The 20,243-nt window shown below is 44.3% G+C and overlaps 1 protein-coding gene across 5 annotated transcripts in view; it reads right to left on the reverse strand.

Annotated features, from left to right (window-relative positions):
• The window catches only part of JADE2 (jade family PHD finger 2), a 167,908-nt gene that overhangs the window by 129,381 nt on the left and 18,284 nt on the right, over positions 1–20,243 (reverse strand). For all 5 annotated transcript variants that reach the window (XM_043490812.1, XM_038412220.2, XM_038412219.2 and 2 more), the window contains exon 3: positions 17,022–17,107. In XM_043490812.1, coding sequence (XP_043346747.1) covers positions 17,022–17,107 — 86 coding nt within the window. The remainder of the gene's footprint in view (positions 1–17,021; positions 17,108–20,243) is intronic.

Genomic DNA, 20,243 nt, shown 5'->3' on the forward strand with positions numbered 1-20,243 from the left:
GGTGACCTAAAAGTTAAAGGTTCCACACCTCATCGTCATCTCCCTTGAGAATTTAACCCTACAGAGAAGCAGAAACTTTTCCAAATAATTACCTCCACCATCACTAAAGAAGTTACCTATCATTAGATATTTAGTGTTGCAAGAGATCATGGGTTTAATTGTGCTGTGTTGATTATTCTCTTAATTATCTGCAAGATTTAAAAAAAACAGGCTAAATTATAAGGAATATTTACTGTTTTAAACAGAAAAGATTCAATTAAAAAAATTAAAATAAATATATGATCACAGGGAGTGAAGACTCTCACACTGGTTTTCCCCCGAACTGCTAACTCCATTGACATCAGAGCATTACTTTGGATTTACACTGTAAAAAAGAAAGCAGCATGACTTGACTAGTGGTTCTCTGGGCTCCTAACTTTACTCTCCACCACCAAAAGGATCATTCTGCTGTCCCTTGCAAAGAGGACTTTGTCAGCTACAGAGCCCTTGTTTTAGAAGAGTAACTTAGCTAGGGATCTTAATTCTTATTTGCAAAGCCGTGATCACATGACTGCAGTATGTTAAAGACAGTGGGTTGGATCCTCCGATCTCGGCACAGGACCAGAGAGAGGTAAGCAAAGGTGATTAACACCAGTCTGGAATCTGGTCCATTATCTTCATTCTACAAATTGAAGAAACAGAGGTACAGAGATGCAAAGTGACTTGCTCAAAGTCACACAAGTCTGTAGCAGAGATGGGAAGGGCATCCAGGTCATGTTCCTTATCTGACGGATGTGTATAAGTGTGCAGTACAGAGAACTAAATGCTGGATTGTTCATTGTCTCTGTAGGTCATGTTAAGTCTTAGAAACTGCAGAAGCTTTGGAGCCCACATAAAAAATCTGTGATGGAACCTCCAATTGTATGTATCACCTTAATGGCTGTAGTAAGGGTTCAAAAAATAAAGCTGGCTTGAGCTATCTAATCTGTTTGTTTCTCTACTTGTACGGCCATATCACCACCATATCCAGCACCCGTCACATACATTCCCCCAAAAGCAAGCTGTCATTCATGGACTAAATGCCATCAGAGTCGCGTTTGGCTATGTAATCTGACATCATTGCAATAAAGAACACCCCACCCATGGCATCTGGAGGCTTTCTGCAGACAGTGGACTGAAAGGAGGCTCTGAATAGAGAAAAGAAAGGCCTAAAACTGGTGATCAGTGTTGCCTGCCACTAGACAGTGCCACTTTGCTCCAGTGTTCTCTGTCTGCAGGAAGACTTCTTTGGCATAGGAGCACAAGGGCAACTATAAAAAGCACTAAAAATCCATTGCTCCTCTTGCAGCAGAAAGCAGACTAATTTTATCTTGATGTGTGCTGTTTGGACTGGATCTTTGTTCTGTGGGCGCTCAGCTCCTCACCATACAGACTAAGATCAACACATTTTGCTTTGTTTACAGCTGTTACTGGGGGTTATTTATTTAATTCTTTCTTAGGCTACATGGTTGCATGAAGGGGTCACAGTTCTTTCACTGCCTGGGTGCCTTCAGCACCCCTGGTAGCATCTCCATTGAAAGCCTATGCTGTGCAGCCTACCTGACTTTGGTCACTAGTCTGAGTAAAGCAGGACCAGCTTTACAAATGGTTTACAAGATCCTCAGGGGTTGAAGTGAAGCATAGTGTTGTGAGTGCAAGACCTCCCTGAATGCTACAGAACACAGCCTGCAGTCCTTACAATTGAAAAAGGGGTAGCAAATCAGTGTTCTGCACAATTTCTCATCAGCATATTGTACAAATCAGAGGCCTGTGTTTTCCTGCACTAAGTCTTTCCCCAAACTTGTCCCTTCAGGATTGTCAACTCACGTTGGGATAGAAGATTAGTTCTAATTTTAAACCAAATAAGTACGATTGTATCTATTTCTCCACAGATGATAAGGCACATTGAAGGCTGGATTTGTAATATTACTGCTTCACTTATTTAGTCCTTCTTCGAAGACAGATAAGCCTCCACTTTCAAAAGCAGCAAGTGTGCCAACACTCTATCATGATGATGCCTCTGTTTTTCCATGAAGAACTGGAAATGCATAAATTACTAACTATCAAAGCAGAACGATTTAGAAATGATAGAATGCCACAGAAATTCTAAAGGAAAGCAGATCAGTTGTCTGGAAATCTACCAGCAGCTAATATGCTGGAATTGTAATCTAAATGTCTTTTTGTTTTGAATTGTCTGGGATTAGGGTTGGGAAAAGACTCAATTATTCCACTCAAACTCTTCTGAATTATTTATGAAACTAAATAAAGGATAAATTGGGCACTGATGAACTGAGGACCTGGTGGTGGAGGGAAAGTCGTGTACTAGAAAACAAGTAATTTTCTCTCAATAGGACTGTTTATTATTTCCTCCCTTCTGCAGAAATTGACAAATAGTCTTTAAAGGCCTGCTGCTTAGCAACACCAGTTCCGCTGATCTGCTTGGAAGATGTTAATTGCTTCTTCAAACAATGTGAACAACAGTTTAAAGAGCTACAACTCTAATTTAATAGCCAACGTGAGCCACGAGACCAACTATGGCGACTGTGACGGCAGCATAATGATTTCAGTAATGTAACGGCCATGGTAGCTTTCTCCCTCTCATTGAACTGGAAGGTAGCACAATCAAGATCTCAATGTATGAAGAACTCTGACCACCTGAAAGAGGACAAGACCCAAGGGCCACAATTTCAAAGGTATTCAGGTGTCTAAAGATGCAGATCTGCACATTTAGGCATATAAATATGTTTGAAAATTTGACCCCAGGGGCCTGTATTTAGGGCTAGTCACAAGCACAAGCAAACCAAGATTCTACTGGAGGCCAAACACTTTTTGTTGGCACATTTTGCAAGCTCTGCAACTCCCAGGCTGACCCCCCGCCCCTCCATCTCGATCAGTGCGTCTGGAGAAGCAGGAAACACCTCCTTGCCAGATCTTCTAACTCCCTCTAATAAAAGGAGCAGAGGAGGAGGTAACATCTGACCTGATTTCCCCTCATCCTGACTTTCTGTTCTTTGATACCTAAATTCAGTGTCTGGTAGGCACACCTGGACCACAGCAGGTGCTGGAAAACATGTGCCCCTCCACCTAGCTGCTCCCTTGTAACCAGCTCTGAATGCTCTACCTCTCCCAGAAAAGAGCCCCAGGTGCTTCCCTCCTCTAGCATAAAACTTAGATACCTGGACCACTGTTCTTGCTCCAAAAGAAGCCAAGAGATGCACAGGCTCCACCGCCTCTGGGAACTCAGGCTGGGAATCTTCAGCAGTGCTACAGCGGGCAGGCATCTATCTTTTTCCCACTGGCTTTCCCCCCCTGTATTATTGGTCCTGCCTAGACACTTGCTTTAACATGATAAATACCATCATTAAATATCAGCCCAATGAAAATGTATGGCATTGCCATGGCTCTGTGATCCTTAGAGGCACAGACAGAATCAAATCATCGTGGGCTTTCAATATGCCATTTGCAACGCTCTGATTTGCCGCCTATTCGGGAAAGTGGTAGATAAAGTTTTAAACAGAGCTGAAGAATAAACACAGCATCAAAAGGAAGTCAGGGGGACGCACATTAGTGACAGGCATTACAATAACAACACATCAGCAAAACTGGCACATTTTGCTATGTCTCCTGATACCCAATAAATCAATCACACCTTCATGCTAAAATAAAATGACTAATCAGATGGAAAAGAAAACAAGAAGAAAATGGCAACAAATGGACAAGCAAAGCAGGTGAAATTCACCTTTGTGCTGAGTGTTAGCACTGGGCTTATGCCTCAATTAATTCCCTACTTCAGACATTGGGCTTAGCTGGTGCACAGTCCTGGTGTTCACCTTCTGCACTGGGGTGAATTGCATCCTGCCTGTCCAGTCTATTCCTACATTCAGGCTCCACTCCAGCTGCATCTGGAACATCTCACAGATCTTAAAGGCCCAGGAGCCAGATAACATCATGCCTGTTTTCTTAAAACTACATGAACCAAACTCTTCTTGGCTCAGAACTGAATGGGCTTTTGGGACTGACTCTCCGGTCATCCCTGAGAGGTGGTCCCTGCAGGTAAGAATTGGGACACATTGTGGGGCAGCACAGGGAAACTGTCACTGCCTTTGCCCACACTCATAGACTCATATATAGATTTTATTGCCAGAAGGGACCATCATGATCATCTAATCGGCCCTCCGGCACATCACAGGCCACAGAACCTCACCCACCCACTCCTGTTATAGACCCTTAAACTCTGGCTGAGTTACTGACATCCTCAAATCTTGATTTAAAAATTTCAAGTTAAAGAGGACCTACCATTTAATTCAAACCATGCCCCAAGCTGCAGTTTACGGTGGAAACTCCCCAGAGTCTCTGCCAATCTGACCCACCACCGTCCCTCTTCTGAGGATTTCAGTCTCCAGAGCTACCAGCCCAGCAACTATTGACCAGCACTAAATTCACTTTAAAAAAAGATGCAAAACAGGAAAACATTAGTCATCAGGTCACACTATTCTTCACTCCTCTCCCCTGTCTTCTTTTCCACCACTCATGGGCTGCGACTCAATCCCCAAAGCATTTTGATCTCTCTTCGGGCTCTGCAAACTGATTTTAAAAACACAGTGGGGTAAAATTCGCCTCTTTACAAAGGGCCAGCACAAGTCCTGGAAGTCTTCAAAACAGAGCTTATATGGTGCATATATAATGTAATGATTGGTATATTACAGGGTTCCCCACTCTGCGTCCAGTCCTAAAGGCTATGAGTCTGTTACAGCTCCATCATGGGAGCCTTGACGATTTAGCTCAAGTTGTAGCAGCAGGTGCTTTTAGCCCTGGAGGTCCCTGCTTCACTCCCTGGTGCGCTGGCATCACACATGTAGATGAGGTGCTGGCCCTTTGATACATATATCTCTCAGTCACTTGGTATTTTCCCACCATATATGGTTTTAGTCAATCTCCGTTGTCTTGCTATATTGAGAAACGTTCTATTCGCCTCTTCGCCACATTTCCAGTGTGGTGTAAGCCTTGAGATCCACAACGTATGCTGTGAGTCCAGTAGTTCTTCTTTAGCTGATTAAAGGTTATTTCCCCATGTTTCAGAACAATAATGAGAAAAAGTTGATCATGTATTGCTCTTCTAGTGTTAAACATGCTGGACAGTCAAAAATGAAGCATTCACATTTTAACTCAACTTACTCAAGTATCTTAGAGGTGTCCCAGCAGAGCACGAAGAGCAAAAAGGAAAAGGAAACAGAAAGGTCTCTTGTACAAATGTGGTTCACATTTCAAAACAAGTTCTCTGGGGTGCCTGACTCTGTCCACAGATCAAGTGTAGGAGGACAAAGCAGCATCAAGTGATCAATCCTCAGTCAGATAAATACCTAGTGGGACAGCCTTTGGTGTACTCCTGCACCATCATTAAAGAGGGAGAAATAATTAGTAAATCCCCCAACATCTCTCCAGTCACTTTGTCACCTCTTTACTTCTAAGATGGAGGAAATAAAAGTTAGGAATCTATGTCTGTGAGACTTCAAAGCACTGGAGAACAGGCTGCTCAGAAAAGAAAAGCACACACAAAAAAACACCCCCAACACCAATTTCGAACAGTTTGCTAACCCTGGCGCCTTTGGGGATTTGCAGAGCGAGAGATGAAGAGTGTCTCATACTGGGACATGAGGGAAAGGAAAAATAAAAGGACATTTAAAATATTGCCATAGGAAATATAAAAAGGGAGGTAAATCTCTCAGAAGTCTGAAAAATATACTTCTTTTAACTCCTTCCTTGCTGACCTGGAATATGGTTCTAGTAGCGTTCCTCTGAACGGTTGATGCTGAGTATTGTCAACTCAATGATGATGCATTGCCAAGCGCGGGGTAGTCCTGGAGAGGCATTTTGCCGGGTGCAGGAAAACGTTTGTGAACAGCAAGATGGTTTAATGTCACCTGCTGGTTTCACACAGGTTCCTTTTCTCGTGTCATGTCTTCCTATGACTGAGAGATTTCTTATTGTGTTGATTTCAGAGCTGGATCCCACTTCCCAACCTTCATAACCCTTACTGGAGCACCTGACCTGGACCCCGAGCTCTGCTTGAAAGAGTAAAGCACCCTTATTTTCCTGCTTCTCAACTCCTTGTTTCATCAAGAGCGCTAATTTTCTTCAAGCCTGTTTGCCTGGATTGGAATTACAAAAGATAAACTTCAGATGGGATTGTCTGGTAAAAGATACCTCCTGGTTTCCTTACAGCAGTTAATACTCTCTCCTTATTCCTTACACCTGTGAATTAAAGCTATGGATCCTAACAAGCTCAAGGCTTGGAGCATTTAAGCTCTAAATTCAAATCTAGCTCCAGGTCTGTAATGACTACTTTAAAAAAATGTCCCATTGGCTCCACCTTAGAGCAAGTTAAATGCTGAAAAAGACAACAATCTTCAAATTTGGCATGTATGGGAAGCTTCTTGGCTTGAATGAGCATCTAAAAAATTAACCACTCTACAATGCTGAGCAGAGAGAGCTCTGCTGAAACATGCTCATGGACTATACCCACTCTTGTCCCTGTCCAGCCATTTAAAAAGGGCAAACAGCAAGCTCAGTTGCATTCTGGAGCTGTTACTGCACCTGCTCGATGGGTATTTCCTTGAAAACGTTCTCTCAACTGTTAGATGAGGGGCTGGATGAATCCCCAGTGTAAATGCACTGACATCAGTGGAGTTACATCACAGATGGATTTGGCCCATCAGGTCTAATTACTGACTAGTCCTTTGAACTTCTATCCAGGGAAGAACACCAACCCATCGAGTCGGGGATCCTGCCTCCTGCAGTTGCCCTGCCAGGAACTTACAGAAGGTGTTTGATGATAACTGCAATACCACTTAACTCCATTTACATGGGAAATTACTTCAGGCCAATTCATCATGGCATCACAGACTGAAACGACTTCTCATCAGGTGCATAATCAGATTCACTTTCTCTTGTTCTCTTCTTCCAGATATTTCGACAACATCGAACTCTATCAACCACAGACTTCCCTTATGAAGGGACGCTCTCACAGGTTCAGTTGTTACCATGGAGGGGCTCACAAGAAGCAGCACACATGCCCCATTCAGTTTGCGCTGTGTTTCATGGTTCCACTGCAAATTCTCTGCTTGCTAGTGTCTGCAAGTTGTCTTTGCAATCCACTTTTTATTAGCATGGCCAGGGTTTTCAGCCGGATCTATCATACTCAGCTATGCCCTCAACCTGTCACAGCCCAGGCTGATTGCATTCATGATGGCCAGTCTTGGGGTCTATGAATGTGGAAAGCACCTAGCACACCACTGTAAACAAATAATAAATGACAAGTGTTATTATTTGAGGAACTAACTTGTCAGGCGGGCTCAGCATACCTCTGACAGGCTTCACAAGGGGCAATGAGGCAACTCAAGTTCACTGGGACTAATTAACTTACTGAGTAACTGGGAGGCAATTAGGTAGGCAGGGAAGCATCCAGACATGATAAAAGGAAGCTATTCGCAGTGGGATGGGGATACAGAACAGAGGTGCCTGAGGAGAGGAACAGCCCCCAGAACACAGAGAGCAAAGGCTTCTAAGGGGAGGGGGCTTACCAGGAAAGGAAATCAAGGAAGCATGCTCTTAAGCGGAAGAGGCTCCAAAAGGCAGGAGCTATGAGTGCCAAGTCTCAGCAGAACCTGTCCCCCATGGAAGGACTTCACCAGGTAGCAGCAGAAGCCCCAGATCAGAAGAATTATATGCTGTTTCAAGGAAAGGTGGTCGTGGTTTGACCTTTGTGGGGACCTTGACCCAAGAGGAGACACCCTTCCCCATCTAATGACGAGAGGCCGACTCCACAAGAGGGTTGCAGGTCAAGAGGACCTAGCTGGTAAGTAATCTGAACATAGGTAGGGCCAATGGACTATGGTTAACTCAATCCCTCTCCAACCCCTTCCAGCTAGAGATGCTGGGTTGAGGCCTATTTGTATCATGTTCCACCTTTGGGTTAAATAAACTAGACCCCTGAAAGGCACTGTTCAATATACATGATCCTCACTGTTCCTATCGAAGCCCACCAGGGGAAACTAAGGCAGAAACATAATTGTGATGCTGTACTGGACCACCAAAGGACACTCCAGGATTGATGGCCCCCACCACCTGACTCCAGGTAAAACTGAGGTCTTACTGATTTAGCCCTCAAGCATTTACCTGTAACACTCCCTCTTCAGTAAAATTAACACCACCTCTTACAAAGAAATATTTTTTCACTTCACTCCAACATACCTTAGACAGGTCGAGGAGCAAGGAGATCTCACATTCCATTCCTGAATCTGCCATAGGCTTCCAGTGCATTTTAGGATGAGTCACTTAACTGCTCAGTGCCTCAGTTTCCTCCTCTGTCATAAGGAGATAACACTGCTTCCTTATTTCATAGCCTATGTTCGCTGTGCCAGATTGTAAGCTGATATAGATCAGCAAAGCACTGTGGACATTAATGGAATACGTGCTGAGAACCTGGCCCAACAGTGGTAAAGCTCTTGGACAGTGTGTGATGGAAAGTACCATGTAAGTGCAAACAATTACTGTAAGCACAGATTCACTACAAGTGGTACTGCAGTGTGTGCACTGTGATGCGTTGTAATGATCTGGGCCTTTTGTTCCATTTCACTACAAATGGAGTTTCTTTACATTTGAGTTCACTGGAAGCAAATTCCACTGAGCTCTTACAACACCCATTTCAAACACAGAGCACTTTGGTGTCACACTGGCCTCTGATTATCCTTTGACAACCCACTGTCTCACTGCCTCTGGGACTTCCTTTTATCACCTTTGAAACACGGTGAAACAAGAAAAACCTGAGGAAGATGGTCAATGGTTTTGTCACATCTACACTTGACTGGTCCGATTCAATACTTGTAGGATTCCCAGAACGTGCTGCCTTTCATAGGGTTCAATTAGTGGAAAACACTTCTGCTCCATTTCTTACCACCCCACATTTTTCTCTGCCTAACAGCCCCATTTTCAAGTCTCTTCACTAGCTTTCTGCAAAATTTCTGTATTGATTTCAAGGATCTTTTCTCACATACAAAAGTCTTTATTAGAGTGGCCTAACCAATCCTGTTGACATTCAGCTCCTGTTTTAAATTCTTAGTCAAGGGCCACGCTTTTACAACAACTGCATGGTAGGGCTGAAGCTGCCAATTATCTGGTTAGTCCCAAATATCAATTTAAGATCCTTTAGTAACTAGTCTCCACTTGTGTAAAATCAGTTTCTGGCTAAAATCCAAGGGGCTGAATCTGTTTTGGACTTTAAATCTAAACTAAAGAAACACACGTCTGGCACGGTTTTTAATTAGCTTTTAAAATGGCAGTGATTCCAGGGACTAATCTGTGTAAGAACTCCGTGCTGTGTGAATATACACTGCATTATGCTGTGCTGTGTGAGACCAGAGCATGTCTAGTCAAACACATCTTGGAAGGATGCACAATATCAGTAGATCTTTTCCATCTCTAATGTCTACCATCCTACAATGTTTATTATTTAATAGCCCCAGAGGTATGTGATATCTGTTTTCCCCCACTGTTACTAGTAATCAGCAAGTGCAAATGGAGCACTTCATTCCCCAGCTCTAGTCTCTTAGACAGAGACTTGTACCTGATTAGGATTGCAGCAGCCCAAAGTCCATGGGGAAGTAAAGCGTAGTTAGATGGAGATGTAGAGCTATGGGCCACATTCTGAGCCTTTCCCTGTAAAAACTATGCATTGAGTGACCTCACAGGAAGTTTGCAGGATCGGGCCCTCTAGTACAGAAAGAGATCCTGGAATTCCAGTCACCTGAACCACCAATACCAGTATATGGATTCCTAGCATTTGGGAATCACTGTCAACAAACCCTGCAAACTCTTGGCTTTCCATGTGCCTTTCCAAGTAATAATCTGTGTTTAATGCCCATCGGAGTTACCCTGCACCTGCTCTAGTCAATGGCAAGATTTCCATTGGATTCAGGATTGGGCTCACAATGAAATACTTTTATCGTTTCCTTTCTTTGCCAGCTCCCATTTTAAAGCAGAGATCCAGCCTTGTGACAAATGTCCTGTCCATAAATCAGCCAGGGTGAGAGCGGAACACACAGGAAACCTGCAATTCACTCAGTAAAATGCAAAGTGACTCCCACTGGGCCAAATCCTGCAGTCCTGCTCAACAGGAGTTTTGCTTGAGTGGGGATTGTATTCAAAATCCTCCCCTTTCGGTTACATTCACGAGACCCCACTGCCTTCGGTTCCCATACCCCAAGGCAGAATGATGATCCCTAAGAGAAATCTTTAGGACACTGTAAGCCACTGCTCCATAACTCACAGTAGAAAGCAATAGCACCCAACACTCATACCTGGTTTATAAAGAGAAACTTTTTTTGTCATAAAAAGTTTTAGCAAAAATAAATCAAAGCCACTCCAAAGTCCTTTGTGCTGCAAAGCACTGCCAGGAAACACAAGGGAAATTATATCCATCATTCAAAATCAAGTGCATGCAACAAACCATAATACAATAGCTAGTGAGACAGGGTACAGAACAGGTGGAAATGTAAGGGCTTTTTCCTGCTTTTGAAATCTCACATTTGAATCTCTTCCCCTTTGTAGACCTAATAATTTGGAACTTTTCACTGATGTCTTTCTATCCACCACAGTAACAAAGATTTACTGTGCAGTTTCTCTACAGTTCACATATTCCATTTGGCATATGTACCTCACTATGAATGATGGCCATAATTTCTTCTGTGGTTGTGGAGCAATGGTTCACAGCATGAAGGACAGGGGGATGCTTTTTGATTTTGGAAACTAATCTATCAGGTTTTCTTTTAGGTGTTAGGTACAATATTCTGTTCTATCTTCCATCTTGACTGATGTCACATAGGACACAGCAACAGCCAATGCACCGAGAACAATGGCTTCCCAAATGCAAAGTTTACTGACAATCTTCTTCTAATTTAGGGACAAATACGTCTTCCTCTGGAAGTCTAATTCGTCTCACTTAAGGGCAGGCATGTATGCATGTGTGAATAAGTGCTTTCCAATCCATCCATGGGCAGACACAAAAGGTCATTTAACAGTGTGTTGTAGGTTGGAATTGCGGCACACTGGCAGAGCTGTGGGGGGCCCAGCCCTGGCAAAGTAGCATGTTGCAGGTGAGGGATGAAGTCCATCAGCAGAAATAAATGGGGAGCTCAGGATGAAAAAACAACATGGTTGCAGCGTGTCAGGATAGCGTGTGAGGACCAAGGAATAGACTAGCAAGGGCTTCACAGGAAGGGACTGATGGAGTTGCATTGGGGAGGTTTTCATTCACAGTAAAACCAAACATGACCAGTTAAGTAATCCAGTCTGACCTATTGTGTTTTGCAGGATTTTATATTAGGCACTAGCTAGTGCTATTGGCTCCTCACTTTCACAAGCACATGATTCACAAAGGCTTTTGGAAAAAGAGAAAACAACATTGTTATTTCAGCAACGAAAACTCTAAGGATGCTTTTCCATTGTACACGTTCTCCTTGCATCAGCATCCAGACGGCACCCAGATAGTTAATGACCTTACTTGTCCATTTCAGCTTCCCTTCTGCCTTCAGTGCTCTAGCCTGCGCCCTTCTTATCCAATTGCTTTATGTCACATTTTTCTGGTTCACTCCGAACTGAGATGAGGCGGCAATATTCAGCAGCAGCGCTAAGAACTGTAGCAATGACTGTTGTGTATCTGTAAGCACTAATATTATCTGTCTGTTGGTAAAAAAAAGAGACTTAATCTGTTCGTCTGGAAGCCAATCTGGTATCCCTTAATCTACCCTCATTTCTTTTCAAATTGTTGGATGCCAGTGGTTCAGTGAACAACAGAAATTAAACTGGGAACAGGAGGCATCTTTGTTTCGCCCTTCTCAGCAAATCAAAAGACAATGGCATTAATTTGTTGTAACCACACTGGTTTTGGAAGATTGACAAAGACATTGGATTCAATTTACTAACTTCTCAGTGAGGCCTCTGGTTTCCTAACGAGACTCAGCAAATATGACCATTCTTGTTTGGCTGGGTAGATTTTGTAGAAGCCTTTCTTACTGTATGGAATTCCCAATAACTAAACCCATCTCACAATGGCCCACAGACACATCAGCTGAAGGCAACACGGGCTAAGGCTTTATGCACAGATAGCAAATGCACCTGCTTGGAGACCAGTGGTCCAGGCCCATTTCAGCTCCCACTCCAGAGAGAGAACTTTCTACTACATTCAGTAGGCATCCCCTGCACACCCAGTTCCTGCAGCAGCAAGCAGAGAGGGATAAATCTCCACATTCTCTACTGGGTCCCAGCTTTGGGGGGCCCTTTGCTGGCTTGGGGACCCACAAATCATGCTCAGGACTGGGCAGGACAACTTGGCTTTAACTCAAGCTAGTGTTGGGTTCAAGGAAGCCTGAGCTCTAATCAAGGTAATAAAAAATCTTAATAGAGCAAGGCAAGAAGATGCTAATGACACTGTGGATGCAAGGTTCTGCAGACAGGTGAATTGATGTGCCTCGACTGTCTAAGTGCAAGGGCTGGATATGGGAGGGGTGCTCACCCACAGCATAAAATCCAGCTTACATAGCAGCTCTCACATAGCAGCAAGCAGTGGGATGGACATGACAAGGCCAAGGGAGGGGCTGCCCCATGGATATGCTCAATCTCACCCTTAGCAGAGTGCAGGACTACTTCAGTTCACTAGGTGTGGCTGCTGAGCTGCTCAGTTCACTGGGAGTGGCTGCTGAACTCTGCAGAGGAGGGTGGCTCTTACCTTTGCCCTTGTGTAAATGGCTATACAAAGTGCAGGGGGAGGGAGAATCAGGCCCAGGGTCTGTATCACGTCAAAGAAGAGCCCTGTCAGGACTCTGCACCATGCACTGATAAATACGAGTGTGCTCCCTGGCAATAGCCTGCACCACGGATGTTTACAAACAGCTCAGTACTTTTCCATGCTAAGAAGCTTGTTTTTCCAGTTGCCTTGCATTGGGTTTATAATGTGTATGGCTAATCCCTGGTCACAGAGTCTTTCATAATAAACATCACCCTGACCTAGCTAATAACTATGCAACACTGATGCCTTTGTTGTCAAAGGGAATGCAGATGGCACCTCAGCCCCCAACCTAGTCACAGCGAAGCAGAAACACAGCTTCCAGAGGGACGTTGAAAGAGGTTTGAGATTAGCTAGGTACATGAAATCACTGGTTTCCAAAAAGAAAAGGAGTACTTGTGGCACCTTAGAGACTAACAAATATATTAGAGCATAAGCTTTCGTGAGCTACAGCTCACTTCATCGGATGCATTTGTTAGTCTCTAAGGTGCCACAAGTACTCCTTTCCTTTTTGCGAATACAGACTAACACGGTTGCTACTCTGAAACCTGTCACTGGTTTCCAGGATCTCTTCACAGTAGTTTGCCCGACAGCAGGGATTCCCCCCAAAGCCATAAAGGTTAACAGCAAGAGATGAGCTCAAACTATCCACGTCCAGATTACAAACACCATAGTTCAGGGCTGTCAGTGACTGAGGTTTTGGTTCAGCTCATTATAAAGGTAAGGGCCATTTGCTAAATCTGGATCTGAGATTGGATTAGGAAATAGCTACACCTTCCTCCCCACAATGGACTGGACTGCTCAGGTGTGGGGTTCTGCAAGTTAAGTAACAACCTCATCATACTTTTTCTGTCTCCCTTTCGTGCTTTCCTTTCCCTGAAAACCTCTCCCACATTTAACACAGTCTTAGAGAATATAGCACCTCAGTGCACTGTGTGAGATGGTTTTGGGGGTTTTTTACATTTCCAAACCCCTCACATACACAGGACACATACTGTACTAGATCATACGACGGCTGGTCCCAGACTGTGCCTAAATCTTGGAAACAAGCGCTCAGCACATAGACCTCCACAAACACTACCCTGCACTGTGATCATGATGGATCTGCCAAGCTATTCAGATTAATGCTGGGTCAGAATCCATATAGAATCAGTGCCCCAGGTGGGAGTGAACTGGGCCACTGGAGATGCTGGATGAGAAATGTATAGCTGAGATCTTGATCACTAATGGCTGTTAAAGTTCCCGTGACACTTTTTGTAAAAGATGGGTTGTTAGCTCAAGTGTCAAGTGGCCAAATTCCAAGTTGGGTGATTACCGTCTGCCTCCCAAAATCCCCCCTGCAGTTTCAGTTTAGATATGACATCCTCCTTTACTTTCTATCTTAACAGTTGGGTAGTGCTGCAGGGCACTCTTAAACGTTTGCTCCAGTCCAGAGCTGATTACATTTCCCGGGTTTGAGAATGGACCCCTGCGTATGGCAGTTCATAAAGCAGCATGGGATCTTTTGGGATGAAAGCTGTCACAATAAATCAGTATTAACGGATGAGCCTGAGCTGCAGAGTTGGATATGGCTCCAGATCTGAATTTTCCAAAGTGCAGTGGTGCTCAGAGCTGGGTTTGGTTCCAGCTGCTACGAACTTCCTCAGAGCCCAGGAGTGCTTAGACCTGAGGTTTTGGTTTAGGCCCACATTCAGTTAATTCATTTGTAACTGGATAACACTGGTTTATTATCCTTATGGTTAAAGAATAACCATATTCTTTCTCGCTGGCCACTAAATGTAACCTTTTCAACTTATATTAAAGAGCAGCAACAATAAAAGTGTCTTTCCTACTAGTGCAAAGGGAGAATTCCTGACACGTGCCACTTCAGAAGGGAACTGTATTTGGCAGGGCAGTGGAATATAGCACTTGAGGCATGAAAACGATACAGCTTTCAAGCCTTGCAGTGTAATACTAAAAGGCCAAGTGTTTCCTCTTTGGTTTGTGATGAGTGATTTCAATACTTGCTATGGTAGCGGGTTCCAATGTTGACTGTGGATCTTACACCTTCTAGAGGTTGGAAATTCACAATTATCTAATCTGATGCCTTTTAAAATGTGTCATACATAGGCAGAAGCATCTACTCTACAGGATGCGGCCTCTGTGCCCACGGAGGAGGCAATGCTGCAAGTTTCCTCTTTTTTTGCTTCTTTTCTGTTTTTGGTTTGTTTGTTTTCTTTTTTGTCACCAGTCACATATCCTTCAAGGGCCACATACAGAATATAAAACCTATTGTACTAGCCTGCTCTGCCAGCCAAGAAAGCCCAAGAGAGATGAGATAGGTCTTGCAATGGGTTTAAAAGATCAACAAACTCAGGCGCTGTCAGGAGCATGAATCACAGAGAAAAAAGCCCTCTTCTCAGACTGCCCTGACAGTAGCCCTCAGATTTTTAAATCTAAGGTTATCTGAAGGGTCCCTGCACTGAGCTCAACGGCCATAGCAACTCTTGGGGAGACAGCCTGTCTATCAGATAGCCAGGGCCTAAAGCACTCGGGTATTGAGACTTATGTCAACTGATTTGTTTAGATCTGGCCCAGTGAGGAGGTGGCAGTGCATCTGGTCTGGGGAGTGAATGCAGGACCTTGAGAACAACCCCCAAATACCTACCAGTCTGATGCAAATTGAGGATGTTACAGAGGGTCAAGCATTCACTGGGTCAAATTTAGAGATGATGTGTAAGGCTGGGGGCTGTAAGACACATGGTGGTTAAGCAGGTCTAAAGAAATCTAGAGGGAGTCTAAGCTGGAGTAGCGTATACATGGGGGAAACTGCAAGACGGTGTCAGTCACATAAACGTAGACTCAGACTCAGACTCTAGACTCAGACTCAACTCTGGATCTGGACCTGTGTCCAAAGGAAAGGGAGACTGGTACCGCTTTTAAGTTCTGTTCACACTACAGATGAAATCAAGATAGCAATGATTAGCTTTAAAGGCTGCTGTTGCTACAACACAGCTGTTGCTAGTATAGTTTCCATGCCTATGGGAATTATGTCTGAGGCCCACGCTAGGCAAAACATGATACAGCTTCACTCCATGCTACAGGATGGTATTGTAACATAATCACAGCATGGTTCTCAGCAAAAAAACTAGCTCCTCTCCAACCAGCTCAGAGAAACTGTGCTGAAAGCCTGCCAGCAGCGTTACAGCTAGCACCATTTCAGCCACAATGTGGACAGTGCCTTTTATCCCCTGCTAGTAGAACAAGAGAGTGGCACTGAAAAAGGCCATGTGCCAACTGCCTCAGCCTAATGCATGTGTGCCCTGTAGCGGAACTAAAAGGGAAATAATGAAATTTTATTTCCCCCTCTGGATTAAATACTGTACTGGCTCCTATTTAACAGTCCCCAGTATACCCTAATTATCCAGAAGAGAGGAGTCTCCATGTTAAACTGAGGGTATCTCCCTCTGACCTCAGAGACTTCTAATATATATGACCCATGTGACCAATTAACTCAAACTTTACTCCATCAAATCCTACGGTCTACAGGGGCAGCTAATTATATGACAGGAATATAAATACTTGATGGATATGCCTCCCTCTGCAAGATATGCTTCTTTTTGCAAGGGATCAGGCTAACTGGCCAGGTAGCTGATCACTGGGAATCCAGGCAAATTCAAATACTGTAATAAAACCCAAACCCACTCACAGTGAAGTCAGGGGGAGACTTTCCCAGCAGAGCAGGCTCATGACGCACTGGAGATGCTTGCAGGCCACTATCAGGATAGCTTTCTGGCTGATATACTCAAGGCCAGCTTTACTTTTATGGGTCCCTGAAGGAAGTAATATACAAGGTCCTATCCAGCTCCTTCTCCATCCTGCTACGTCCTGACTACCCATGACCCACCCCATAACTCCATGCCATTATGAAAGATTCTCACTAGACCTGCGCAGGGAGAGATCCATGGACAGTGACAACTGTAGAGGGCCAATGGAGAGGTGGAAGAACACAATGTGCCTCTGGTGCTGAGTGCATGCTGACAGAGGTATGGGGCTTCTTAGAGGGACAGGTGACTCTAGCACCTCTGCCTACTGCCAGCTTTGGATATGCTGGTTTCCATTATGCCTGGACAAGCACTGAAATTACTGAATCATGGGCTGGTTAGAAACAAGAAACGCAACCAACCTCGGAGGGCTTCTTCTCCTTCTGTCTTGACCAGTTGGATTTTGTATTTGGAATTTTGGAGCATCTTGACACTGACGTTGTATGACCTTAAATGAGACACAAGATAAGAGTTATCTGCAGAAGAAACTGACCACAGCTTTTCTGGCATCTGAGTCACAAGACCCACCATCACAGCAGCCCCGCCCCCTTGCTGGACCCTCAGCTGGGAGGCCAAGGAGTGAATGGGCCATAGCGAATGAACTCCCTTCTCATCCTCTCCAGTGATCCCCTGGTAGAGGGAGGAAGCAAGGGAGTGGGGGAAGCTAGCACTACTGCTGTCTGTGCTGCCCCTGCTCTTGTAACCCCTACTCATTGACAGGGGCAGCACAGATAGCAGTAGTGTTAGCTTCCCCCACTCCCATGCCTCCTCCCTCTACCAGGATACTCAAAAATCTCCAGGCTCCAGGGCTGTCAATCTACTGCTGATGAGAACTCAAAGACCACTTTAAACCACAAAAGCCCAAAAATAATAACCAAAAAAACCTAGTAGAGCAAGATTAAGAAGCTAGAAATGACCTGCAGTTAACTTCCCATCAATCCAGTCTCAGTTCCATTATTTGGCATTTCTGGAGCCAATAGCTGACACTGAGAAGAGCATCAGGTTTGTGCGGAGGAGGAGTGAATTTGGACTGACATTGAGACAAAATATAATACCTATCTAGCACTTTTCATCTGTAGATCCCAAAGTGCTTTACTAAGGTGGGTAAGCATTATTATCCCTGCTTTGAGACAGGGAAACAGAGGCACACAGCAGTTCAGACCAGTATTTTGAAACTCAGGAGCCTAAAGTTAGACACTCAAACACCTATTTATGCATCTAAATAAGAGGGACTTGATTTTCAGCAGGGCTGAACACTGTAGCTCCCATGGCTCAGCACCTCTGAAACTGAACAACTTTTCAGGGGACAAAATAAGAATTTACGGCTAAAATTTTCAAACATGGGTGCCTGAAGTTACACCCAAATCTGTACTTAGACTTCAGATGCCAAGGCTGAAAGTATTGGCAAAACTGATGTCCAGATAATCCTGTAATGACAGAGCCAGGATTAGAACCCATCTCTTTTAATGCTCAAGCCTAGAGGCACTCCACCAGCCTACAGCTGCACATAGTGAAAAGTTGCACTACGCAATGTGTTGAGGAAATAAACACAACATTCCCATCACAGTCCAGTGATAAAACTGTCTTTACATTATTATTAAAGGACTCGCTTTATTTTGAGTCTTGTGCAGCACCAAGCATAAGAAAAATAGTAATAAATCTTGTCCATACTGGGTACTAAATAATAACACCAATATTTAAACATTATAATAATAATAATAAAAATGACACCTCGATCTTATCTACAGCAGCACCCCTCCACATACAACTAAAAATACATCTTTTATATCTGGGTCCAGGGTAACCGTCAGTTATGTTTGCTAAGAATTAAATGCCGTTGATAGGTTAAGTCAATGGCTGAATGGGCACATGCAGGGACAACTCTACGTTATATATCAACAAAACCAAAACATGCAAGAAGCTGTCAGAAACATAGCCTAACACAAAGCTTTCAAAAAAGCTTAAAGATCTAAGGCTGGTGTCAATCAACCAATTCAATCCCTCAGTGTAAGTCAGTGAAGTCAATGGAGGGACACTGATTTACACCACCAGACGATCTAGCCTTTAGTTCAAAGGTCACAGTCATTTGTATCCTGTAGGGTCTAGAGTTCCATCAAAGTGTGCAAGAACAATGAGAGAGCAAGATCCTGCTGTGCTAAACAATTCAAGGAATATCTGTCCTAAATCTCCACAGAAGAATATGTCACTTCTTAAGAATGTAATAAAATACCAGCTGTATCAATAGCAAATTTTTAGTCCTTGGCACTTGCAAATTTTCACTATCTTGTCTCAGAGAAGCCTTCTCTTAGCCCTGGTCTACACTAGGAGTTGAGGTCGAATTTAGCAGCGTTAAATCGATTTAACCCTGCACCCATCCACATGACGAAGCCCTTTTTTTAAAACGTAAAGGGCTCTTAAAATCAATTTCCTTACTCCACCCCCAACAAGGGGATTAGCGCTGAAATTGGCCTTCTGGGTCGAATTTGGGGTACTGTGGACACAATTAGACGGTATTGGCCTCCATGAGCTATCCCAGAGTGCTCCATTGTGACCACTCTGGACAGCACTCTCAACTCAGATGCACTGGCCAGGTAGACAGGAAAAGGCCCGCGAACTTTTGAATTTCAATTTCCTGTTTGGCCAGCGTAGCAAGCTGCAAATGACCATGCAGAGCTCATCAGCAGAGGTGACCATGAAGAGCTCATCAGCAGAGGTGACCATGATGGAGTCCCAGAATCGCAAAAGAGCTCCAGCATGGACCGAACGGAGGTACGGGATCTGATCGCTGTATGGGGAGAGGAATCCGTGCTATCAGAACTACGTTCCAGTTTTCGAAATGCCAAAACATTTGTCAAAATCTCCCAGGGCATGAAGCACAGAGGCCATAACAGGGACCTGAAGTAGTGCCACGTGAAACTTAAGGAACTGAGGCAAGCCTACCAGAAAACCAGAGGGGCGAACGGCCGCTCTGGATCAGAGCCCAAAACATGCCGCTTCTATGATGAGCTGCATGCCATTTTAGGGGGTTCAGCCACCACTACCCCAACCGTGTTGTTTGACTCCTTCAATGGAGATGGAGGCAACACGGAAGCAGGTTTTGGGGACGAGGAAAATGATGATGATGAGGTTGTAGATAGCTCACAGCAAGCAAGCAGAGAAACCAGTTTTCCCGGCAGCCAGGAACTGTTTCTCACCCTGGACCTGGAGCCAGTACCCCCCAAACCCACCCAAGGCTGCCTCCCGGACCCGCCAGGCGGAGAAGGGACCTCTGGTGAGTGTACCTTTTAAAATACTATACATGGTTTAAAAGTAAGCACATTTAATGATTAATTTGCCCTGGCATTCGTGGCTCTCCTGGATGTACTCCCAAAGCCTTTGCAAAAGGTTTCTGGGGAGGGCAGCCTTATTCCATCCACCATGGTAGGACACTTTACCACTCCAGGCCAGTAGCACGTACTGGGAATCATTGTAGAACAAAGCACTGCAGTGTATGTTTGCTGCCATTCAAACAACATCCGTTCTTTATCTCTCTGTGTTATCCTCAGGAGAGTGATATCATTCATGGTCACCTGGCTGAAATAGGG

Source organism: Dermochelys coriacea, chromosome 8 (genome assembly GCF_009764565.3).
Source record: "Dermochelys coriacea isolate rDerCor1 chromosome 8, rDerCor1.pri.v4, whole genome shotgun sequence".
Taxonomy (NCBI): domain Eukaryota; kingdom Metazoa; phylum Chordata; order Testudines; family Dermochelyidae; genus Dermochelys; species Dermochelys coriacea.